Source organism: Bufo bufo, chromosome 5 (genome assembly GCF_905171765.1).
Source record: "Bufo bufo chromosome 5, aBufBuf1.1, whole genome shotgun sequence".
In the NCBI taxonomy this organism is placed as follows: Eukaryota; Metazoa; Chordata; class Amphibia; order Anura; family Bufonidae; genus Bufo; species Bufo bufo.
The window spans coordinates 201,018,780-201,045,223 of NC_053393.1; the positions used below are offsets into that span (position 1 = coordinate 201,018,780).

Sequence of the window (26,444 nt, forward strand, 5' to 3'; positions counted from 1 at the left end):
ATAGTAAAATATGCAAAGAATAGTACTGTTCTTCATATATTTTATAATTATATCTTTTTTATATATTTAGTGCCCCTTTATCTGCATGTTATCTTCATCCTTCATGTCTGTATCAGCAGGAAGTGGCAAGCTATAAGCACCAGAATTTAGATTAAAATGTAATCCTTTTGAAATAAAAAAGGAAATTTGGACACACACTAATTCTGCCGTATAAACACTTAAAGCAGAAAAATACAATAATTTTTGGTGGCGCTATTAGATAGCCACTGGACCTCCACCCAAACTCATGTGATCATTTCAGATTTGCTCAAAATAAAAACTTTTAGGAAAATTGTGCTGAATCAATTCTCTCATCTCTAGAAATAACAATGTTGTGAACAAAACCTAAAATGTTTTTCATTAATAATAATTTTAGGAAATTAAATTTTTATGTGATATGATATACAGTAGGAAATGGCAGGAAGTTGATGGCATCACGTCTATAGTGACAATATGCCTTTTTTTTTATGTGGAGGCTGTTTGATTTCCAGTTTTGTAAATAATTTCATTCCATAATATACATTGACTGCTTATTAATCAATATGATTATGTGCATTACATGTGTTTCATTATTATAGAGTCTTCATTTTCAAAAGTGTTCTTGGTTAACACTGTGCATGTATATTTTAGGGACCTAAAGGTTTGCCTGGACCACCTGGGTCACAAGGTCTGCAAGGACTAACTGGACCTCAGGTTTGTGATAACATATTCTACTTATTTATACCTCTGAGATTGCTAACTTCAGTTCTATACGTGTCTGCTCCCAATTACTCCATTGTAAAATTCTATTATAATAGTTGTATATCTCTGTTCATGTTTTGTCTCAGTAACTAGTATACCCTTATAGGCCAATATGCCTTACAAAAGACTGGTATTCACTATCTTATATACCATTTAGAAATTCTATATATTTCTTAACTTCATTGATATTTAGGTTCTATGATACAATTTGGGTCAAATGTCCTTCTACAATACTCTGTCCATTTGGGTCTTACCTGCTGACGGTGCATTGAGTTTAGAATGGTTCACGTATAAAAATGTTGAACTTTTTGCCCCTCTGCACATAACATCAACTTTCACTAATGGGTGCGTAGAGATAACAATTTATTTTTTTCCATTACTGAGACTTAAATAGGTAAAGACATATTTTAAGTACTGCAAGCTTTACTTGCCACCTGTGGGAATTTTGCCATGAACCAAAGAACTGAAATCTGTTACAGAATACAGACTTTTCTTTCTGTATTATAGTATAACTCATCTGCGACTGGCAAAGTGCTGACAGCAGAGAAAAAATAAGGCAGATGACAGTCAAGTTACATCATTCTCCAACTGGGTGTATTAATCATATTTTTTCCAAAATAATTTGGCTGGAAAACTCTTTAGGTACCAATCTGCTTGTCAACAGCTAAGCTTTCAAGAAGCCATGCTTGAAATTTTATTCCCATTGCACTCCCAATTTTTGTGTGTGTAATGTACTGACATTGATCTTGGCAGCTACTGATTCTCCTTACAAAGATTTACCTCATAGTGAGTCTTTAAAAAGTCACTGTACTTTTACGCAATTTCAGTTAATAGAGAATGGTGTAACTAACAAATTTCTAAATCACTTCATTTAAAAAATATGCCTGCATCCGCCTGAAAAATAGCTGCAAAGTAATTTCCACCTAAGGTTACTTTCACACCTACGGCACTATTATCCAGCCACCTGATCCAGCAGACAATGTCAGGAATTAGACAGATACAAAACGGTAGCATGCAGCGGTTTGTGTTCAGACGATTCTTGGCATTTTTGCTGGAATGGAGCTGAATCTCTGCCGGACCCCATTATACTTACCCCAGTGCCTGGGAAATTACAACAGGCTCTTCTCTGCCAGAACAGCCTGCCAGAATTCATGCCGCAGGTTATCAGAGACAGACAAGATCAGTCTCTGGTAACAGAGACTCAGAAGATGGCTAAGAAGAAATGGAGGTGTCTCAGAGCTAGCTGAGATCCTGAGCCTGATAAAGCAACTACCTCTATACTGCTTCTGAACATCACAGGAGCCTCCTGTGTGTCTGTAAGTGTGATTTATCCTCCTTATCTGTTTTGTGAGCTCTAGAGCTGAAAAAAACATAGTGGGAAGTAAGGGAAAGAGTTTTACAGAAATACACTGCTGGCAGAAAGGCAGAGCCACTTGCTTCTGAGTGAAATGCATCTAATTGTGCAGAAGCAGCAACAGGGAATAGTATGGCTGAAAAGCAGTAGGGAAGCCCAAACATAACTGTTCCTTCACAGTTATGATTATACAAAGATGCAAATTTTTATTTATTTTTTATCTCAGGTACACTTTAAATGAATGTTGCCTGGGGAAAAAGTAAATAAAATAGCTCTGCTCTAGAAGGAAAGTAGCTACCCTTTAAGTTAATGAAAAACCCTTTATAGTGCCTTAATTCATGACTCAAGTTACCAGTCAATACCAGTGACAGCACATAGTTGTAGCTCAGTACAGAGTAGGGTACTGTTTCAGTTTGTGAGATGCACATTGTAATTAAATTTGTTGTTTATTATTAGAGATGAGCGAATCGAAGCTGACAAAGTGGAATACGGTTAGAATTTCAGGAAAAATTTGATTCGCAACTAATGCGAATTTCCTCGCGCTTCGTGGTAACGAATGACATTTTTACTAAAATGGCGGCTACATGTGTGAGGACTGAAGACATGGGGCAAGGAACTCTGGAAAGGTGGGATCACCCAGATTGACATGCCTGCATGGAGCCAATCAGCAGCCAGCCCTGTGATGTCACAGCCCTATAAATATGGTGGCCATGTTACAGTCAGACATTTTCCAGTGTTCAGAGTGCAGGGGCAGACGTGTGAAGGCCTTAGGGACAGCAATTGGAAAAATCTGATTGTGGGGGGGAAAAAAGGCAGAAAAAAACATTTATAAGTGAAGGGAAAGGTTAGGGAGGAATCATTTCACAGGATCTTAGTGCAGAGAGAGACGTCAGAAGGCGCTAGGAACCGTGCCATAAAAGCGATTTACAAGTGCAGGGAAAGGATAGGGAGGAATCATTTCACAGCATCTTAGTGCAGGGAGAGACGTCAGAAGGCGCTAGGGACAATGATAGGAAAGCGATTTACAAGTGCAGGGAAAGATTATTTGGGGATCCAAATAGCCATTAGACAGTTCTGTCATTCCAGCTATTTAGGCTGCAAGTGCTATGTTGAAAAGCCTTTAGTGGCTTATATCTTAGTATCTTTAGTATCATATCAGTACTACAAGAAAAATATATATGCATTTCACTTCTGCAGTTATTTCTGGTGAAAGCGTATAGGGGCGTATTTCAGTACTACAAGAAAAATATATACACACTTCACTCTACCTTTTTTCTGGTCAAAGCGTATATTAGCCTTTTTCAGTCCCACAAGAAAAATATATTCTTAGTTCACTTCTGCAGTTATTTCTGTTGAAAGCGTATAGTGGTGTATTTCAGTAAAAAAAGGAAAATATATACGCACTGCACTGTTGCAGTTATTTATGGTGAAAGCGTATAGGGGCGTATTTCAGTACTAAAAGAAAAATAGATACGCATTTCACTCTTTAAGTTTTTCCTGTTCAAAGCGTATAGGGTCGTGTTTCAGTACAACAAAAATATATTCTCTCAGTGCATTTCTGCAGTTAATTCTGGTGAAAGCGTTTACTGGCCTATTTCAATACAAAAAGAAAAATATATTCTCAGTTCATGTCGGCGGTTATATGTGTTGAAAGCGTACAGAAAGAAAAAATATATACGCACTTCACTGGTGCACTTCTTTGTGGCAAAAGTGTTTACTGGCCTATTTCATTAAAGAAAGAAAAAATATACGCACTTCACTGGTGCACTTATTTGTGACAAAAGGGTTTAGTGGCCTATTTCGGTACAGAAGGAAAAATATATGCGCACGTCACTGGTGCATTTATTTCTGCTGAAAGCGTTTAGTGGCCTTTTTCAGTACAAAAAGGAAAAATATATACGCATTTCACTTCTGCAGTTATATGTGGTGAAAGCGTTCAGTGTCCTATTTCAGTACAAAAAGGGAAAAAATATATGCACTTCACTTGTGCATTTATTTGTGCTAAAAGCGTTTACTGGCCTTTTTCAGTACAAAAAGAAAAATATATACGCATTTCACTTCTGCAGTTATTATTATTTCAGTACAAAAACAAAATATATTCAGCGTTCACTTTTGCAGTTATATGTGGTAAAACCTTTAGTGACGTATTTCGGTTGAAAAACAAAATATATTCAGCGTTTAGAGCTGCATTAATATTTGTGGTAAAATCTTTATTGACGTATTTCGGTGGAAAAACAAATATTATTCAGCGTTCAGCGTTCAGCGGTCAGCACTGTGGTTATATGCGGTAAAATCTCCATGTTGTCTCCATGATAAATCTGCAAAGTGGGGGCCCTGTCTGGCTTCTACACACTTTCAAAATAATCCTTCAGCAGGGCGAATAAATGCCCTGGCCACCAATGAATTTAATACAGGGGAGGGAGGGGGGCCGCACTGGCCACCAATGAATTTAATACAGGGGAGGGAGGGGGGGCCTCACTGGCCACCAATGAATTTAATACTGGGGAGGGAGGGGGGGCCGCACTGGCCACCAATGAATTTAAAACTGGGGAGGGAGGGGGGTCTGCCCCCTGCTGCCTGGCAGCACCTGATCTCTTACAGGGGGCTATGATACGCACAATTAACCCCTCAGGTGCGGCACCTGAGGGGTTAATTGTGCTGATCACAGCCCCCTGTAAGAGATCGGGTGCTGCCAGGCAGCAGGGGGCAGTCATGTACACAGTTCTTAGTATATTCTAACTGGAAGTGTCCCCATCACTATGGGAACGCCTCTGTGTTAGAATATACTGTCGGACCTGAGTTTTGACGATCTAACTCAAATCCGATGGTATATTCTAACATAGAGGCGTTCCCATGGTGATGGGGACGCTTCAAGTTAAAATATACCATCGGATTGGAGAAAACTCCGATCCGATGGTATATTAATAGGGACTCCTGACTTTACATTGAAATTCAATGGGGGACGGATCAGTTTGCAATTGCACCATATTGTGTTAACGTCAAACGGATCTGTCCCCATATTGTGTTAACGTCAAACGGATCCGTTAACGTCAGGACGGATCCGTTTGGCTCCGCACGGCCAGGCGGACACCAAAACGACTTTTTCCTTCATGTCTGGTGATCGTCCAAAAATCAAGGAAGACACACGGAAACAAAAACGGAAACGGATCACGGAACAACGGAACCCCGTTTTGCGGACCGTGAAAAAATACTGTAGTGTGCATGAGGCCTAAGGCTGAGTAGATACTTTAGTTATTTGGTCAATTTTGGCCCCGTGACTGCCCAAATAAGTGAAGTATGCAGTGATTCTAATAGCGACACCTGTCATGTGCTTGTCATACTGACTCATTGTATTGTTTCACTACCACAGCAGACTCTCTATGCGTGTTACTGCAAGGCACAGTGTTCTACAACCCTATAAAGGCTCTCTGAAGCCCAGAAATTGCCGCTTTTTAACGCGATTCGTCGCAAATAAATTCAGATCGAAGCAAATTTTTCTGACAAATTCGGCAAACCGGCCAAATCTAATTTTTTTAAAATTCTCTCATCTCTATTTATTATGACTAATTAGAGTTGTTTTTTTGTGCTCATTAATTTAGATATAGGGAAATTTTATATCTACTTTATTTCTTAATTTGTGTTGCAGGGAACAACTGGTGCTATTGGTGCTCCTGGTGGTCCTGGCAGTGTTGGACCCAAAGGTCAAAAGGTAGGTTTGTTCTGAAAATAAACACATAGAAGGATCTCAAGGTACATCCAACTTTAATGGTACTTCGAGAGCCTGCTATGTGCTTCTTTGGTGTTTTTTCATATTTTTTTTTGGGGGGGGGGGGGGGTGATTTAACTAAAGCAGTCCACTCAGGTTCCCTCAATATGTTAACACTCCGGTGAGCCCAAAAATTCCATAATGGGGAAGATTTACTAATCAAAATGAGGTAGAATTATGGTGCACTTTGCAGCAAAAAAAAATGGCTCGCATGATTGCCTGATATTTATTTGCCACGTTTTTTTATGCATCCAATAATGGGGTGTAACTTAGTGTAAAAAAGGGAAGGGCCTACTAGGAAGGTCATTGCAAAATTTTGGCTCTAAATTCTGGCGTAAAATAATGATTTCTCTAGTAGTTGGTATGAACTTAGACCAGACAGTGTAAAGATGTGCCAGATGTATCATCCAGCATCAGCCACTCAGGTTAATCTGCATTTTTAGACTGTCTCATCTACGTTTATACTGTCTAAAAATGTCTGTCTATTTATAAACTTATTATGATCACATGAACCAGCTAATTAGCATCATCTCCGGAGATCACAACTGTATTTTTTTGAAGCTCTGAATTAAAAATTATTTGTTTGTTTTTTAAGGTATTTTTTAAAGGTATTTCCTCTTTCCTTTCTATTTTTAGGGAGAGCCTGGAGACTCGGGAGAGAAAGGTGACACTGGAATTCAAGGACGTAGAGGTTTTCCAGTATGTGCATTCAGTTTAATACTTAATTTCTTGTATTCTATGTGTAAATGCTTTTGTGTTTAATTTAATCAATATCAATTATTTTCCAACTTTTTGCACTATTTGAATAAATTTAATTATAATTAGCCTAAAATGAATTCACTTACAATTACTTTTATACACATTTCAGTTGCCATTATGAAAAAAAAGTTTGACTAAATAATCAATATAATAACAGTATAAAATTTTTTGACAAAAATCACATTTCAGAGCTTAACCAGAAATAAGCTTAGCCCCAAATGTTAGATAGGAACTGGACAGTGTAGATATCAAAAATTCAAATAATGTGTGTGGGGGGGGGGCAATCAGTTATCAGGGCCACATGGATCATCAATCATAACAGATAAGTTGATAAAAATTGATTAAAAAAATCAAAATTTAATATGATATAAACGTAAATACAAAAAAATCTGCAGCAATAGATATGAGTAGGAACACTATGTATATAAAACACACAATAAAACCAATAAATCCGGGTCAGCAGCAAACTTCAAGCAGCAATGGGAAAGTGCTATATGCGTTAGCAACAAAATATCAGCAGCAATAGAATAGCAGCATAGATAACAAATCAGCAGCAGTCTTATGTATATCAGGATAGGAGAACCTATCTGTTATGATTGATGGTCCATGTGGCCCTGATAACTGAGTGCCCCCCCCCCCCCCCCCACATTATTTTAATTTTTGATATCTACATGGGCTGTGGGTGAGCCAGAGGGGTGTGCATCTATTTCATCTTTACTTTGGCGGGTGAGCCGCTTGAAGCTTTTCCTGTTATAGGAACTGGACAGTATTTGTATGTAGACACTAGCTATTGTACTTTTGAAGTCTGTGATTTTCTGTGAAATTTTCTGTGATTGTTTTATACAGAAGATCTGAATAGGGCTCATGCAAACCTAATTTAGCCAAAAGTGAAATGTTTTCACCAAATCTGTTGTGTATGAATATATTCTTATCTATTCTCTTTAAGCTGTGTGCTTTCCTCTTCTGTTTGCCTAGATTTTCTCAAAGCAGCTTAATATTAACTGAGTGGCTTGTCAAAACTGGTACTGTTTATTTTATTGTGTTCAATAATTATTTATTTGCTTGTGCTTGCCAGGGCATAGATGGTGATGATGGATATGGTCCACTAGGTGTAAAGGGAGAAAAAGTAAGTTGCTCCATATTTCAAGCCAGTTGGTATGTCACAACTCTTCTACACCACATTCTTTGGGACCATTAAAAATGGTCTACCAAATGGATAGCCTAAATATATGCAACTGTATACATGTAAATACATACATAGACACACACATCAGAAAAAGATTATGCGGTATATAGCAAAAATGGACCCCAAACATGGTATAACTTATAGTGCTTTGAAAAAGTATTCATACCGCTTGAACTTTTCCACATTTTTTGTGTTGGCCTATCACATAAAATCACACTAAAATACATTTAAGTTTGTGGGTGTAACATGAAAAAATGTGGAAAAGTTCAAGGGGTATAAATACTTTTACAAGCCACTGTAGGCTCAGGTGCATTTTTTGTCTCTGTTAGTGTACTTCATTACATAACTGTACAAATAATCTATCTAAAGCCATGTAACAATAACAGTTCATAATGTAGCAGAAAAGCTTATGTGAATATATCCATCCACATCCAAGATAAATTAAAGAATCTGTCCAGTACTTAAACTTCACAATTAAGTAATGTAATATTCCATTTACACATTGACTGGCTAAGAAACGATATGTTACCTAATAAATAGTCTTATGTTCCACCATGGAAAAGTTCTCTACACGTGCAAAGAAAATATAGACAGGCTACCGTAGAGATGTTTTAACCAACACAAAGGTACTTTTTATATAAATTCAACAAAGGTGACCAAATTTCCTCCAATTTGCTGAATTTATCCTCTCCATACAGTTCCTGGTTACATGGTGTTCTTTCGCATTTCCAGATGAATGCTTGCTGATACTCTATAGCATTGATGGCTAACCTCCAGCACTCCAGCTGAAACTACGACTCCCAGCATGCTCTATTCATTGCAATGGAATTCTGAGAACAGCCAAGCGACTTGGGTGTTGTAGTTTTAACACAGCTGGAGTTCCGGAGGTTAGCCATCAAAGCTCTATAGGAATGTTTGTATAGGTGTGCAGATTTCTTGTTTTGTATTGCACATTTAGCCCATATGTTAAAGGGCATTAACTCCTTAAGGACACAGCCTTATTTCACCTTAAAGGGACACTGACAGGCCCTATAAACATATTTCGATATTCCTATGCAACTGTCGTTTCCTACTGCCGCCCAGCTCATTATTATTCACTGCGCTGGGCGGCTCTTACATTCCCCAGTCCTGTCAGATCCCGCGCATGCCCGAGGAGAGGAGGAGAGATCCGGCGCAGCAGGAGACACAGAGAGCAGCCGCATAGAAAAAAACGGGATGCAGGCGCATTAAATTTCAGTCTTGGGAGGGTGCTGGATACAGGTATCCAGGGCATGCGCAGATGGTCCGATTGAGGCCGATGCCCATAAGTCTGTATCGGGCATGCGCGGGATCTGACAGGATCGGGGAATGTAAGAGCCGCCCAGCGTAGTGAATAATAATGAGCTGGGTGGTGGTAGGAAACGACAGTTGGGGAGCGGCTGGGCATGAAGGTTGGAGAAAAACACACAAAGGAAGATGGGCACAAAGGAAGATGATTGACAGATTAATATAAAGATGTTTTTACATGGTTTAAAATGCGGACAGGGGGTACTCTTATATCATTGGAATACACTTTAATAGACCTATGACTGCATAGGAATATCGAAATATGTTTATAGAGCCTGTCAGTGTCCATTTAAGGACCAGGCCATTTTTTGCAAATCTGACCAGTGTCACTTTAAGTGGTGATAACTTTAAAACGCTTTGACTTATCCAGGCCATTCTGGAAACTACACCCCTCAAGGTATTCAAAACAGATTTTACAAACATCGTTAACCCTTTAGGTGTTCCACAAGAGTTAATGGCAAATGGAGATAAAATTTCAGAATTTAGATTTTTTGGCAAATTTTCCATTTTAATCAATTTTTTCCAGTAACAAAGCAAGGGTTAACAGCCAAACAAAATGCTATATTTATTGCCCCTATTTTAGTTTGCAGAAACACCCCATATGTGGCCGTTAACTACTGTACACAGTAGGGCGTAGAGGGAAAAGTGCGCCGTATGGTTTTTGGAAGGCAGATTTTGCTGGACTGGTTTATTTACACCATGTCCCATTTGAAGCCCCCCTGATGCACCCCTAGAGTAGAAACTCCATAAAAGTGTCCCCATCTAAGAAACTACGCCCCTCAAGGTATTCAAAACAGATTTTACAAACATTGTTAACCCTTTAGGTGTTGCACAAGAGTTATTGGCAAATGGGGATGAAATTTGAGAATTTAAATTTTTTGGCAAATTTTCAATTTTTATAATTTTTTTCCAGTAACAAACAAGGGTTAACAGCCAAACAAAATTCTATATTTATTGCCCCCATTTTGTAGTTTTCAGAAACACCCCATATGTGGCCGTTAACTACTGTACGGGCACACAGTAGGGCGTAGAGGGAAAGGTGCGCCGTATGGTTTTTGGAAGGCAGATTTTGCTGGACTGGTTTATTTACACCATGTCCCATTTGAAGCCCCCCTAATGCACCCCTAGAGTAGAAACTCCATAAAAGTGACCCAATCTAAGAAACTACACCCCTCAAGGTATTCAAAACTGATTTTACAAACTTTGTTAACCCTTTAGGTGTTGCAAAAGAGTTATTGGAAAATAAAGATGGAAAATTTGCTAACAAATTGAAATTCTCAAATTTCATTTTAATCCATTTTTCCAGTAACGAAGCAAGGGTTAACAGCCAAAAAAATGCTATATTTATTGCCCCGATTCTGTTTTGCAGAAACACCCCATATGTGGCCGTAAACTACTGTACGGGCATACAGTAGGGCGTAGAGGGAAAGTTGCGCCGTGTGGTTTTTGGAAGGCAGATTTTGCAGGACTGGTTTATTTACACCATGTCCCATTTGAAGCCCCCCTGATGCACCCCTAGAGTAGAAACTCCATAAAAGTGACCCCATTTTGCAAACTACGGGATAAGGTGGCAGTTTGGTTGGGACTATTTTTAGGGTACATAGGATTTTTGGTTTATCTATATTACATTTTTGTGAGGCAAGGTTACCAGAAATAGAAATTCTGAAATCTCATCTCCATTTGCCAATAACTCTTGTGGAACACCTAAAGAGTTAACGACGTTTGTAAAATCAGTTTTAGATACCTTGAGGGGTGTAGTTTCTTATATGGGGTCGCTTTTATGGAGTTTTTACTGTAGGGGTGCATCAGGGGGGCTTCAAATGGGACATGGTGCCCAAAAAAAAGGCGATCAAAATCTGCCTTTCAGAAATCATACGGCATTCCTTTCCTTTTGCGCCCTGCCGTTTGGTCATACAGCAGTTTACGACCACATATGGGGTGTTTCTGTAAACTGCAGTATGAGGATAATAAATATTAAGCTTTGTTTGGCTGTTAACCCTTGCTTTGTTATTGGAAAAAAATGGATTAAAATGGAAAATTTGGCCAAAAATAGTTTTTTTGGCACCGTTTTTTTTTTTTTTTTACACTGTTAATCTGAGGGATTGGGGGGGTATTTTTATAGACCAGATTCTTACAGACGAGGCTATACCTAATATGTCTCCGTTTTTAAATTGATTTATGTTTTACACTATACTATCTTTTTATAAAAAAAAAAAAAAAACATTTTAGTATTTCCATATTCTGAGTAATTTGTTTTTCAGTTTTTAGCCGATTATCTTAGGTAGGGGCTCATTTTTTGCGGGATGAAAGGGTGGTTTTATTGGCACTATTTTGGGGGGCATATGACTTTTTGATCGCTTGTTATTACAATTTTTGTGAGGTACGGTGACAAAAAAATACCTTTTTTTTGCACCGTTTTTTTATTTTTTTTACCGTGTTCATCTGAGGGGATAGGGGGATATTATTTTAGAGCAGATTCTTACAGACGCGACAATACCTAATATGTCTACTTTTTTTATTTATTTATGTTTTACACTATATTATCATTTTATAAACAAAAAAAACATTTTAGAATCTCCATAGTCTAAGTCATTTTTTTTTTTTAGCTGATTATCTTAGCTAGGGGCTGATTTTTTGCGGGATGAGAAGACGGTTTTATTGGCACTATTTTGGGGGGCATATGACTTTTTGATCGCTTGCTATTACAATTTTTGTGATGTAAGGTGACAAAAAACTAAAAAAAATTTGCACCGTTTATTTTTATTTTTTTGACCGTGTTCATCTGAGTGGTTGGGGGGGTATTTTTATAGAGCAGATTCTTACGGACGCGGCAATACCTAATATGTCTACTTTTTATTTATTTTAGTTTTACTAAATTATATTTATGAGATTTTTTTGTTTTTTGTTTTAGTGTCTCAAGTCAGATTACCAGTTTTTTAATCCGATTGTCAGTGGCTAAATTGGGATATAAATTTAGTACTGCATGGAAGTGTGGTACTCCCTGAAGCAACCAATAGTGCAGAGGCCCGGATGATCGGGGCATGTGTCACACTGAGTAGTGGTGTCCTTCGGTATCCCCCTCCTGTGATACACTCTGCACCTTTTTTGGGTCCGTCCATTCTTTCCGGTATGGGGGACCACACCTGGAAAGTGTTGGCCAGGGACGATCCGGGCGCCTCCAGTTCCCGAGGTACTCCGACCTGCTCTTTCCCGGTCACAAAAGATCAGGTCCTTGAGGACTGCCTCATAGAACTGAAGGAATGTCCCTGTGTTGCCAGAGCTCCGGGACAGCACAAAAGAGTTGTACAAGGCAACCTGCACCAAGTAGACCGCAACTTTTTTGTACCATGCCCGAGTTTTGCGCATGGCGTTATATGGCTTGAGGACAACTTGATCAACTCCTCCCATATACCGATTGTAGTCGACGGTACAATCGAGCTTGAGGACCATTGCCGCGGTACCTCACACAGGGACAAGGGTGATGCCGTTACCATGAATTGTGGACAGTACAAGGACATCCTCTTGTCCTTATATGTGACCAGCAACAGGTTTCCACTGGTAAGGGCATGGGTCTCACCCCTGGGAATAGGTACCTGGAGGGGGTGGGTAGGGAGGCCGCGTTGATTTTTCCGCACGGTTCCACAAGCGGACGTGGATCTGGTGGCGAGGGACTGGAACAAGGGGATACTAGTATAAAATTTATCCACGTACACGTGGTAACCCTTATCTAGCAGTGGGTGCATAAGGTCCCACACAAGTTTCCCGCTAACACCCAGAGTGGGGGGACATTCTGGGGGTTGAATACGGGAATCTCGCCCCTCGTACACACAAAACTTGTAAGTGTACCCTGAGGTACTCTGCAAAGTTTCTACAGCTTCACCCCATACCTCGCCCGCTTAGGGGGAACATACTAGTGGAAAAGGAGTCTCCCCTTGAACGCAATAAGAGACTCATCAACCGCGACCTCCCTTCCAGGTACATAGGCCTGTACAAATTTGGCCCCAAAGTGATCCATGACCGGCATGATTTTGTACAGGCGGTCATAGGCAGGATCACCTTGGGGGGGCATGCTGTATTATCTGAATAGTACAGGCATTTCCGGATGGCCTCAAACCGGGAGCGTGTCATGGCCGTACTGTAAAGTGGGGTCTGGTAGAGGACGTCCCCACTCCAGCAATGCCTGACACTAGGTTTCTTGACTAGGCCCATGTGCAGCACGAGGCCCCAAAATGTCCTCATCTTGGCTGCACTGACCGGGGTCCAGCCACCGGGTCTAGATAAAAAGGAGCCCGGGTGTTGAGCAACGAACTGTTGGGCATACAGGTTCGTCTGCTACACCATCAGATTTACAAAGTGGTCACTGAAAAAAAGACTAAAAAAGTCGTATTCATTGAAGCCCACTGTGGAAATCTGGATTCCTGGTTGGCCTTCAAAATCAGGAATCACGGGCTCATAACGCTCTGGGGTATACCAGACAAGTTCACCGGCAGGGGGCTCCGGTGGATTTAACTGGTGGGCCGGATAATACTACGAGCACCAGAGCTGCTCGTACTAGGGTGGGCCACAGGGTCCCTAGCATGGCGGCCCCCTTTCTACGCCTGGCGGTGTCTCCGCCGCCTTGGGGTGTGCGATGCGCTAACAGTGGCCGGACGCTAAGAGTGCCGTCCACAGTCAGCGTACGCACACAAAAAATAAAAAAACTGCTTGTGCCCAAAAAAAAAGTTGTGGGGGGGGGGCAGTTTGGCAAGCTGCAACACCTCTGGGGGGGTCTAGTGTCACATAGCTGTGCTGTGGACCCCAGACACCCGATTTAGGGTGATGCAATTAGTAACTGTTTTTTTTTTTTCTTCTCACTAACTTTCCCTAAAATATCCCTGCCGAATCTAACTTATCCCTAGCCTTTCCCTAATTACCTGGGTGCTTGGGGTGCTGGAGCACAGATGGAGTTGTTGGAGTGCTGGCTCTGATGATCCTTGTAGCGATCCGACGTGCGGCGGACACAAGAGGAGGAGGAGAGGAGCGCTGCGGTATATTGAATCTCCCGTCACTGCAGCCGACTAATGAGAGCGATCCTGAGAGGTGATGTCACCATCACCACTCAGGATCTAAGGATGGTAATTGGTGGTGTATTATCACACCACTGATCACCATCCTGTTCCGGGTTTTGGGGTCCCCAGGGACCCAAATAACCCGGAAACGCAGCAAACCCCAGGTCTGAGTTGATCTGTGGTTTGCTGGGATCGCCGACATGGGGGGGTCACAGGACCCCAGGTGCATTTACTCAAGGTGCCTGCTCAATGATTTGAGCAGGCACCGAGTTCCGATCACTGCCCGCCGAGCGGCGGTGATCAAAACTATACATGACGTATCATGTGTCCTTAAGTACCGGGACAACATGCCGTACCGATACGTCATGTGTCCGGAACAGGTTATAGGACAGATATATAAAAAGTTTTGATCAGTAGTGGTCTGAGTGCTGAGACCCCCACCGGTCTTTAGAACAAGAGGAGAGAAGAGCTTGCATATCATGCTCTCTCCCCTCGCTACAAGAGATCAAATCAAGACCCATAGACTTTCTACTGAGGCCGTCTCCTGTAGTAAGGAGAGAGAGCGTGATATGCAAGCCCTTCTCTCTCCAGATTCTAGCAATACAACACTCAAAAAACTATGGCCACCACTGCTCTGTTAGGCCCCTTGCAGACGAGCGTGTCCGGATTAGGTCCGGATGCGTTGAATCTGTGATCAGGGAAAATCGAGCGAGTAGGTACGCAATTGCAGTCAATTTTGACTGCGATTGCGTTCCGATGTTCAGTTTTTATCGCGCGGGTGCAATGTGGTACCCAGACCCGAACTCGGACTTCTTCACTGAAGTTCGGGTTTGGGTTAGGTGTTCAGTATAAGGACACCTAACTCACCTCATCCTGTTGTTTGCACAGCCGACAATGTCTACTTCTTTCTTCTTCTTTCAGGAACTGCCAAGGGACCTTTGATGATTTCTATCTTCATTCAGCAGGACCTGCTCTGACGTGGTAAGCGCGGTGATGTCAGAGCAGGTCCTGCTGAATGAAGATAGAAATTGTCATCAAAAGTCATTTTGCAGGTCCTGAAAGAAGAAGAAAAAAGATGATGCAGGCTGCGCGAACAACAGAATGAGGTGAGTTATTTTATTACATTTTTTTTAATCCCTAAAGCCACATTTTAGCAAGCATTCTGTATTAAGAATGCTAATATTTTCCCTTATAACATGTTATAAGGGAAAATAATACAGTAAATTGACTTTTATCAATTTACTTACATCATTTCCTAGCAACCATGCGTGAAAATTGCACCGCATCCGAACTTGCTTGCGGATGTTTGCAATTTTCACGCAGACCCATTCATTTCTATGGGGCCTGCGTTGCGTTAAAAATGCAGAATATAGAGCATGCTGCAATTTTCACGAAACGCACAAGTGATGCGTGAAAATCACTGCTCATTTAAACAGCCCCATTGAATTGAATGGGTCCGGATTCCGTGCGGGTGCACCCGCACGGAATTCTCGCCCGTGTGAAAGGGGCCTTAATCTGTCCCAATCCTCTTGCTCCCAGCACTACTGACCCACCTCTCGCTGTCACGGCTGTATGTGAGCAACAAGAGCATACACAGTGAATTAGCTACTGACTGGACCCAAACTAGGGAGGATAAAGGGTGACCCCTGTCAGACCCTAAAAGCTCTCCCTATGCTGCTAAGCACATGTCCAGATCCAGATGGTGGATCGAGACATGCCCGCGTACCTAAGGCTGATGACCACTGTAACCCCTACAATAGTGGAAGGGGCACGGCCACCGGTGCCCTGCTCAGAATATGGACGGAACCGGGGTCGCCTCGGATCCAGCCAGCAAACAAACAGAAACAAACAATGTCTGCACACTTAACTGAAGGAGCTGCAGCAGCAGTGAAAACCGATCCAAAGTCAGCAGACAATATCCGGAGTACTTGCTTAAGCAGAACTCGGGTCCATAGAAAGATATCACAAAAGTGAAGATTCTCAAGCGAGAGATACAGCTCAAATGAAAAGTATAATCCGCACCCTACAAAGGAGGAGCGGTGATTTAAAGGCAGAGAAATCAAACACAGGAGGGACAGCTGGGAGGAAGGAAACCGAAAGTAAAGACCTCACCACAGGGGCGGAGAAACAGAGCAGAGAGAACTCCTCCAAGCTCTAGTAGTGACATCATCACAGGGGTGGAGAAACAGAGCTGTGAGAAAGTCTCAAAGCTCTGGTAGTGACAGTACCCCCCCCCTCTACGGGTGGACCCCAGACACCCAGGACCCACCTTCTCAGGATGAGCCCTATGAAATGCCCTGATGAGGCGAGTGGCTTTAATGTCTGACACCGGGACCCACATCCTCTCCTCAGGACCATAACCCTTCCAATGAACGAGGTACTGAAGAGAACCGCGGACAATGCGACAGTCCACAATTCTGGAAACCTCAAACTCCAGATTGCCATCAACCAAAATCGGAGGAGGAGGCAAAGAGGAGGGTACCGTGGGCTGGACATATGGTTTTAAGAGAGATCTGTGAAATACATTATGTATCTTCCAAACCCGTGCAAGATCAAGACGGAAGGCAACAGGATTGACGACTGACAAGATTTTATAAGGCCCAATAAACTTGGGACCCAATTTCCAGGAGGGAACCTTCAGTTTAATATTTCTTGTAGACAACCACACCAGATCACCCACATTCAGGTCCGGACCAGGCACACGTCTCTTATCAGCCACACGCTTATATTTCTCACTCATCTTTCTAAGATTACTCTGAATCTTTTGCCAAATGGTAGACAAAAACGAGGAAAATCTCTCCTCCTCAGGCAAACCAGAAGGAGCCCCTCCCGAGAATGTCCCAAACTGCGGATGGAACCCATATGCACCAAAGAATGGTGACTTATCAGAAGATTCCTGACGACGGTTGTTCAGAGCAAACTCAGCAAGAGGGAGAAACGAACACCAATCCTCCTGGTTCTCTGCCACAAAACAGCGCAAATATGTCTCCAGATTCTGATTGACGCGTTCAGTCTGACCATTCGACTGTGGGTGGAAAGCAGAAGAGAAGGACAGCCGAACCCCCAGGCGAGAACAGAAAGCCTTCCAGAATCTGGACACAAACTGCGTGCCTCTATCGGAAACAATATCAGAGGGAATGCCATGCAATTTAACAATATGGTCGACAAAAGCTTGCGCCAACGTTTTAGCATTGGGTAAACCAGGGAAGGGTACGAAATGAGCCATCTTGCTAAAACGGTCCACCACCACCAGGATCACCGACTTCCCTGAGGAACGATGAAGATCCGTGATAAAGTCCATGGACAGGTGTGTCCAAGGACGGGAAGGTATGGGTAACGGGAGAAGGGGACCTGAAGGCCGTGAACGAGGGACCTTAGCGCGAGCGCACGTCTCACAAGCAGCCACAAAACCCTCCACCGACTAACGAAGAGCTGGCCACCAAAATCTCCGAGCAATGAGATCTACCGTGGCTCTACTCCCGGGGTGACCAGCAAGAACAGTATCATGATGCTCCTTGAAGAGTTTGTGACGTAACTCAGGAGGCACAAACAACTTCCCAGAAGGACAATGGGCAGGTGCCTCAGTCTGGGCAGCCTGGACCTCGGCCTCCAAATCAGAATACAGAGCAGAAACAACTACCCCCTCCGCCAAAATAGGACCCGGGTCCTCTGAGTTTCCTCCTCCCGGAAAACAGCGAGAGAGAGCATCAGCCTTCACATTTTTGATCCCAGGGGGGAATGTAACGACAAAATTGAATCTGGAGAAGAACAGAGACCATCTGGCCTGTCTCGGATTCATACGCTTGGCCGACTCCAAGTACGCCAGATTCTTATGGTCGGTAAAAACGGTGATAGGGTGCCTGCCCCCCTCCAACCAATGGCGCCATTCCTCGAAAGCCAACTTGATGGCCAACAACTCCCTATCTCCCACATCATAGTTTTTCTCTGCCGGGGAGAGTTTTTTAGAGAAAAAGGCACAGGGTCGCCATTTGGCAGGAGAAGGGCCCTGGGACAAAACCGCACCCACACCCACCTCGGAAGCATCCACCTCAACAATAAAAGGTAAGGAAACATCGGGATGCACCAAGATGGAAGCAGACGCAAAACTCTCTTTAATCTTAGAAAAAGCTGCAAGCGCCTCCTCCGACCAAGAGGAAAAATCCGCCCCCTTTTTTGTCATGTCAGTGAGGGGTTTGACAACAGAGGAATAATTCAAAATTAACTTTCTGTAATAGTTCGCAAAACCCAGAAAGCGCATCAATGCCTTCTGATTCTCAGGAAGCTCCCACTTAAGCACAGCACGGACCTTCTCCGGATCCATGCGAAAACCAGAAGCAGAGAGGAGAAAACCCAGAAATTGAATCTCCGATACCATAAAAACACATTTCTCCAGCTTGGCGTACAATTTATTTTTTCCGCAGAATCCGCAGAACCTGAAAAAGATGATCCTGATGGGTCTGAACATCAGGGGAAAAAATCTAAATATCATCAAGATACACCAATACAAATTTCCCCATTAAATGGTAGAAAATACTGTTAACAAAATGCTGAAAGACGGCCGGAGCATTCATCAGGCCGAAAGGCATAACGAGATTCTCGAAATGCCCGTTAGGGGTATTAAAGGCCGTTTTCCATTCATCCCCCTCTCTGACCCTGACCAGGTTGTACGCGCCTCTCAAATCCAATTTGGAAAAAACCTTGGCCCCAACAATTTGGTTGAAGAGGTCCGGGATCAGAGGAAGGGGATAGGGATCGCGAATCGTGATACGTTTCAGCTCCCTAAAATCTAGGCAAGGTCTCAGAGAGCCATCTTTTTTTTTTACAAAAAAAAAACCTAGCGGCAGCAGGTGATTTTGAGGGACGAATATGCCCCTTATCGAGACTCTCAGAGATATAGGTTCGCATTGCGATTCTTTCCGGTTGTGAGAGATTGTAGAGGCGTGCTTTTGGCAGCTTGGCGCCGGGAATGAGGTTAATGGGACAGTCAAACTCCCAGTGAGGAGGTAGCTCCTGAACACCGCTCTCGGAAAACACGTCCGAGAAATCAGAGAGAAATGATGGCACAGTTTTAGTAGACAACTCTGCAAAAGTCGCTGTGAGACAATTCTCTCTACAAAACTCACTCCACTTATTTATTTGCCTTCCTTGCCAATCAATAGTGGGGTTATGTCTAGTGAGCCAGGGTAACCCCAAAACTAGAGGAGAAGGCAATCCGTTAAGGACAAAACAAGATATATCCTCCACATGAGTGTCACCTACAGCTAACCGGATATTGTGAACAATGCCCTTCAGGGATCTCTGTGAGAGTGGAGCAGAGTCAATAGCAAAAACAGGTATATCCTTTTCTAATGTGCAAACCTGAAAACCATGCATGGCTACAAATTGAGTGTCAATAAGATTGACGGCCGCTCCACTATCGACAAAAATTTCACAAGAAATGACTTTGCTCTCTAGCGCCACCTTGGCAGAAAGGAGAAAACGGGAACTGCAGGTCAGAGGAAAAGCATCAATTCCTACATCAACTTTGCCCAAAGTAGCAGATGAAGCAGAGTTTGATGATTTACCTTTTGAGGTTTTTCTCTTATTATCACTCTTAGTACAGTTCTTGAATTTCCTAGACGGACAAACATTTGCCAAATGACCTATGCCCACACAACAAAAACACACCATTCTCTGAGGATTAAATCCTCCTTTATCAGGGGCAAGTCGACCTAGCTGCATGGGCTAGGATGAGGCCCCTGCACACTGAATGAGTCCGCACCACTGCCCCTAGACTGACAATGGCTGGACAGAGAGGTCTCGTTTCTTTCTCTTAGACGCCTGTCAAGGCATACAGCCAATGACATGGCAGACTCTAAGGACGTTGGTCTCTCATGGAAAGCAAATGCATCTTTCAATCTCTCTGAGAGACCATGACAGAACTGACTCCGGAGTGCAGCATCATTCCAACCTGAATCAGCTTCCCATCTCCGAAATTCAGAACAATAAAGCTCCGCAGACAGTTTGTTCTGGCATAAAAAACGTAAGTCAGATTCAGCCAGAGCAACACGATCCGGGTCATCATGTATCTGCCCCAGGGCCACAAAAAATCTTTCCACGGATCGAAGGGAGGGATCCCCCGATGGCAGCGAAAAAAGCCCAAGTCTGAGCATTACCCCTGAGCAGGGAGATGACAATCCTCACCCTCTGCTCCTCATTACCAGAGGAATGGGGACACAAGCAAAAATGGAGTTTGCATGCCTCTCTGAAGCGAACAAAATTCTCACTGCCCCCGGAGAACGTTTCCGGAAGTGAGACCTTTGGCTCGCAACAGACTCCATGGGCCGGAGCAGAGCCCAATGCATGAAGCTGAGTCATAGATTGACGGAGATCCGCTACCTCCAAAGAAAGACCCTGCATGCGGTCAACCAGGTTAGAAAGCGGATCCATGTCAAAAAGGACGGTTTAGGCGGATTATAATGTCACGCCTGTATGTGAGCAACAAGAGCATACACAGTGAATTAGCTACTGACCGGACCCAAACTAGGGAGGATAAAGGGTGACCCCTGTCAGACCCTAAAAGCTCTCCCTATGCTGCTAAGCACATGCCCAGATCCAGATGGTGGATCGAGACATGCCCGCGTACCTAAGGCTGATGACCACTGTAACCCCTACAATAGTGGAAGGGGCACGGCCACCGGTGCCCTGCTCAGAATATGGATGGAACCGGGGTCGCCTCGGATCCAGACAGCAAACAAACAGAAACAAACAATGTCTGCACACTTAACTGAAGGAGCTGCAGCAGCAGTGAAAACCGATCCAAAGTCATAGAAAGATATCACAAAAGTGAAGATACTCAAGCGAGAGATACAGCTCAAATGAAAAGTATAATCCACACCCTACAAAGGAGGAGGGGTGATTTAAAGGCAGAGAAATCAAACACAGGAGGGACAGCTGGGAGGAAGGAAACCGAAAGTAAAGACCTCAACACAGGGGCGGAGAAACAGAGCAGAGAGAACTCCTCCAAGCTCTAGTAGTGACATGATCAACTTGCAGGATAACAGGCCGAACTGGATGGACAAATGTCTTTTTTCGGCCTTATGTACTATGTTACTATGTAGCACAGGGGTGGAGAAACAGAGCTGTGAGAACGTCTCAAAGCTCTGGTAGTGACACTCGCCCTCCTCCTTTTCTTTCAGTGGATACGTAGGAATCTTCTTCAATTGGATGGTACCCGAGCAATAGAAAATCCTAGCTTGCTACAAAAGTGTACTGTATTAGTTTGTCTGCCCATGTACTAACTTCTGTCCATTTACTAGACTTTGATCTTTTGTTGACTGACCTGATCTTTACATGACCTTCATATTGACCCTTCACTGCCTATGCTGACCTCAGACTGTTTATTGGATTGCTCATATGCTTCCTGCCCTGACCTTGGACAGTCCCTGACTATTGATTCACCTGATCGCTCTGTGCCAGGCTCTAGTGTCTGTCACCGTGTGTCAGCTGTCAATACCACAGAAACGAATCCAGGAGGCAGTAGACTGTCGGTTTCCCTGCGGTAAAGTCCAGATCCCTGTTCAGAGGTTAAAGAGTGAAAACCAGAGCACTGCCAGGATAACTTCCTTAGAAATAGTCCAAAGTCTAATCTGTTGGTTGACACAGTGGTTCCACACCCTCTCCTGAAACAGTATTGCCATACATTTTTGATATTTTTATATGTTTGTGTCAATTTTTACATTTTTAAAACAAAGACTTGAGGTCTATGAAAGTAAGTAGGTGGGAAATGTTGATTTTGACATTTTCATTAAAATTTCTCATCCATAAATTGTTAAAAAAAAATGTAAACGTTTAATGGATATGTTTAATGGATGGAAACATAAGGTTCCACATTTCCACCTGTCTCCCACAGACTGAAATGTTAAAAAATGTACAAAATATGTCAAGGGTACTTTTTTGGCAGGACAGAATATTGTGTGATATGCTACAATATTTTAGCCTTACAAAAAGATATATATAAGGGTACTTTCACACTAGCGTTTTGGCTGCATCCGGCAGGGTTCAGCAAAAGCGCTTCCGTCTGCATCCGTTATGAACAGATCCGGTTGTGGTATATTTAACATACCCAAGACGGATCCGTCATGAACTCCATTAAAAGTCAATGGAGGACGGATCCGTTTTCTAACTTTAATTGCACAAATTTTCTATTGTGGCAGATTGTGTCAGAGAAAACGGATCCATCCACATTGACTTGCATTATGGGTCATGATGGATCCATCTTGGTCCGCATCCCACGACGGAAAGAAAATCGCATGCTGCGGTTTGCTCTCCGGTATGAAAGTGGAACGGAATGCATTTTGGAGCATTCCGTTATGTTCATGTACGTTTTGTCCACATTGACAATGAATGGGGACAAAACTGAAGCATTTTTTTTCCCGGTATTGAGACCCTATGACGGATCTCAATACTGGAAAATATTAACGCTAGTGAGAAAGTAGTTTCACTTATTTATTATTCTACTAAAACTTAGCTTTTATAATTTTCAATTTAAAATAAGTCCCACATATATACAATATTAATAGACTGCGTATGATGCATCATGGTGAGAAAGTAGCCTAAATGCAATCGAGGATAAACATAGTTGAAATTATCCAGTTTTGTACTTCATTTGTGCAATTAAATTAATAGACTCAATAGACAGCAAACTTTTATGTGAACAGTTCCTTAGATGTATAAATGTTTAAATTTTCCGATATTTTTTTGACACTTTACAGTCTATTCTTGTCCATTAGCTTTCATTACTCATTGCATTGAGAGAACACAATTGTATAATGTAATAAAAAAATAAAAATCTTCCCTCTTTAGGGCCATATTGGATTCCCTGGATATCCAGGTCGTCAGGTATGTAGAGCATTCTGCTTCTCTTCTTATGTTCTGCAGTGCTTGACAACAGTGGGCAAAGAAAATATGAGGTTATTGTCAAAATGTGTTTCAATGTGCAGTCAGCGTCTACTTCACTAGTCCACTATACTAAATAATTAGAAAATGTTGGACATTTAATAGGAAAATGTTTAAACATCATCATTCTACAGGGTGGCCCACAAAAAGGTAACCCACCTCCAGCGATAGTATGACAAGATAAATGAGCAAGTGGATTGTTTTTTTTTAAATTACCCGCAAGTCAGAAAACATGCTGAAAGTGGTCCCCGTTCACATCTCTGCATCTTTGAGCACGTCGGATTATGTTGGCTGATACTGCTTGTGATGCTGCGGACAGTGTTTGTGATGTTTTCTTTGAAATCATCCAGGGGATGTAGGTTGTCAGCGTACACATTCTGTTTTAAATTTACCCACGGATGAAAATTGAAAGTGGTCTGGGGACCATGGTGGCCATAACCCCTTGGTCACAGTTCGCTCTTCCATAAACAGTTCATGAACCCGTGTCAGTGAGTTCCGTGAGGTGCAGCATGTTGCCCCATCTTGTTGGAAAAAAGCCATTTTATCTTCTGGTGTTAGTTAGCCAAAGATGTCCTGGTAAATTGCGGTATTCACAGATGATTTAAAGAAAATTGGGCCCACTATTCGTGTTCCTGACACTGCACACCAAACGCCAATTTTGTCGTCGTGAAGTGGTGTTTCGTGAGTCAAATAGGGATTTTTAACAGACCATTACCTTGTATTCTGGGAATGTACATAACTTGATAAATGAAACCAAGCTTTGTCCATCATGAAGTACAGCAATGGGTCCAAATGTCTGTCGCAGTCATAGTCAGGAACCAAGTCCAGTAATTTACGAGTTTATCTTTGTCAGACATTTCAGAACTCGCCGCCAGTCATTCTTGATACACCAATTTGTGGAGACAGTCTCAGAGTTGATTTTTATGGACTACTTGCAAGCAGTTGCTGAATTTAATGCACAACTTCGGCCGTCCTGATCGATGGAGGCCTCGGTTTCTTCATATTGGCTACAGAGCCAGTTTGATGCCATTTCCGAACCAGACTCTAAAAACAACGTTTAGCTGGTGGTTTTGTTCCTGTGTACTTGTCGGCAAAGGTCTCTCGGTTTCCTTAATCGATCTGCTTCACACATAGCCTTCCACAATCACTACTCGCTGTTCCAGGGAGAAAACCAGCTTTCTGACACAATAGGCCACTTTTATCAAACTGAATAATAAATCAGTCTTAGTTGCTTATAGCAACCAATCAGAGCTCAGCTTTCAGTTGATACAGGACTCTGAAAAAAATAAAACTTAGCTCTAATTGGTCGCTATGGACAACTAAGGCAGATCTACTACATAGTAACATAGTATATAAGGCCGAAAAAAGACATTTGTCCATCAAGTTCGGCCTGTTATCCTGCAAGTTGATCCAGAGGAAGGCAAAAAAAAAAACTGTGAGGTATAAGCCAATTTTCTCCACTAAAGGGGAAAAAAGATTCCTTCCCGACTCAATTCAGGTAATCAGATAACTCCCTGGATCAACAACTCATCTCTAGTAACTATAGCCTGTAATATTATTACACTCCAGAAATACATCCAGGCCCCTCTTGAACTCTTTTAGTGAACTCACCATCACCACCTCCTCAGGCAGAGAGTTCCATAGTCTCACTGCTCTTACCGTAAAAAATCCTCTATGTTTGTGTACAAACTTTCTTTCCTCCAGATGCAGAGGATGTCCACTTGTCATGGTCACGATCCTGGGGATAAATAGATGATGGGAGAGATCTCTGTACTGACGCTTGATATATTTATTCATAGTTATTAAATCTCCCCTTAGTCGTCTTTTTTTTAAAGTGAATAACCCCAATTTTGATAATCTTTCAGGGTACTGTAGTTCCCCCATTCCAGTTATTACGTTAGTTGCCCTCCTCTGAACCCTCTCCAGCTCTGCTATGTCTGCCTTGTTCACAGGAGCCCAGAACTGTACACAGTACTCCATGTGTGGTCTGACTAGTGATTTGCAAAGTGGTAGGACTATGTTCTCATCAAGCGCATCTATACCCCTTTGATGCAACCCATTATCTTATTGGCCTTGGCAGCAGCTGCCTGACACTGGTTTCTACAACTTAGTTTGCTGTTCACTAAGATTCCTAGGTCCTTTTCCATATCAGTGTTACCCAGTGTTTTACCATTTAGTATTTACAGGTAATTTGCATTATTTCTTCCCATGTGCATAACTTTACATTTGTCAATGTTAAACCTCATCTGCCACTTCTCTGCCCAAGCCTCCAATCTATCCAGATCCCTCTGCAGCAGTATACTGTCCTCTTCAGTGTCAATTACTTTACACAGTTTAGTGTCATCTGCAAAAAATTATATTTTACTGTGCAAGCCTTCTACAAGATCATTAATAAATACACTGCTCAAAAAAATAAAGGGAACACAAAAATAACACATCCTAGATCTGAATTAATTAAATATTCTTCTGAAATACTTTGTTCTTTACATAGTTGAATGTGCTGACAACAAAATCACACAAAAATTAAAAAATGGAAATCAAAATTTTTAACCCATGGAGGTCTGGATTTGGAGTCACACTCAAAATTAAAGTGGAAAAACACACTACAGGCTGATCCAACTTTGATGTAATGTCCTTAAAACAAGTCAAAATGATGCTCAGTAGTGTGTGTGGCCTCCACGTGCCTGCATGACCTCCCTACAACGCCTGTTCATGCTCCTGATGAGGTGGCGGACGGTCTCCTGAGGGATCTCCTCCCAGACCTGGACTAAAACATCTGCCAACTCCTGGACAGTCTGTGGTGCAACGTGACGTTGGTGGATAGAGCGAGACATGATGTCCCAGATGTGCTCAATTGGATTCAGGTCTGGGGAACGGGCGGGCCAGTCCATAGCATCAATGCCTTCGTCTTGCAGGAACTGCTGACACACTTCAGCCACATGAGGTCTAGCATTGTCTTGCATTAGGAGGAACCCAGGGCCAACCGCACCAGTATATGGTCTCACAAGGGGTCTGAGGATCTCATCTCGGTACCTAATGGCAGTCAGGCTACCTCTGGCGAGCACATGGAGGGCTGTGCAGCCCTCCAAAGAAATGCCACCCCAAACCATTACTGACCCAATGCCAAACCGGTCATGCTGCAGGATGTTGCAGGCAGCAGAACGTTCTCCACGGCGTCTCTCTGTCACGTCTGTTACATGTGCTCAGTGTGAACCTGCTTTCATCTGTGAAGAGCACAGGGCGCCAGTGGCGAATTTGCCAATCTTGGTGTTGTCTGGCAAATGCCAA

At 42.5% G+C, this 26,444-nt stretch overlaps 1 protein-coding gene across 4 annotated transcripts in view; it reads left to right on the forward strand.

Annotated features, from left to right (window-relative positions):
* The window catches only part of LOC121002730 (collagen alpha-6(VI) chain-like), a 252,655-nt gene that overhangs the window by 146,804 nt on the left and 79,407 nt on the right, over positions 1-26,444 (forward strand). For all 4 annotated transcript variants that reach the window (XM_040434224.1, XM_040434223.1, XM_040434225.1 and 1 more), the window contains exons 26-30: positions 670-732; positions 5,781-5,843; positions 6,537-6,599; positions 7,735-7,785; positions 23,064-23,099. In XM_040434224.1, coding sequence (XP_040290158.1) covers positions 670-732; positions 5,781-5,843; positions 6,537-6,599; positions 7,735-7,785; positions 23,064-23,099 — 276 coding nt within the window. The remainder of the gene's footprint in view (positions 1-669; positions 733-5,780; positions 5,844-6,536; positions 6,600-7,734; positions 7,786-23,063; positions 23,100-26,444) is intronic.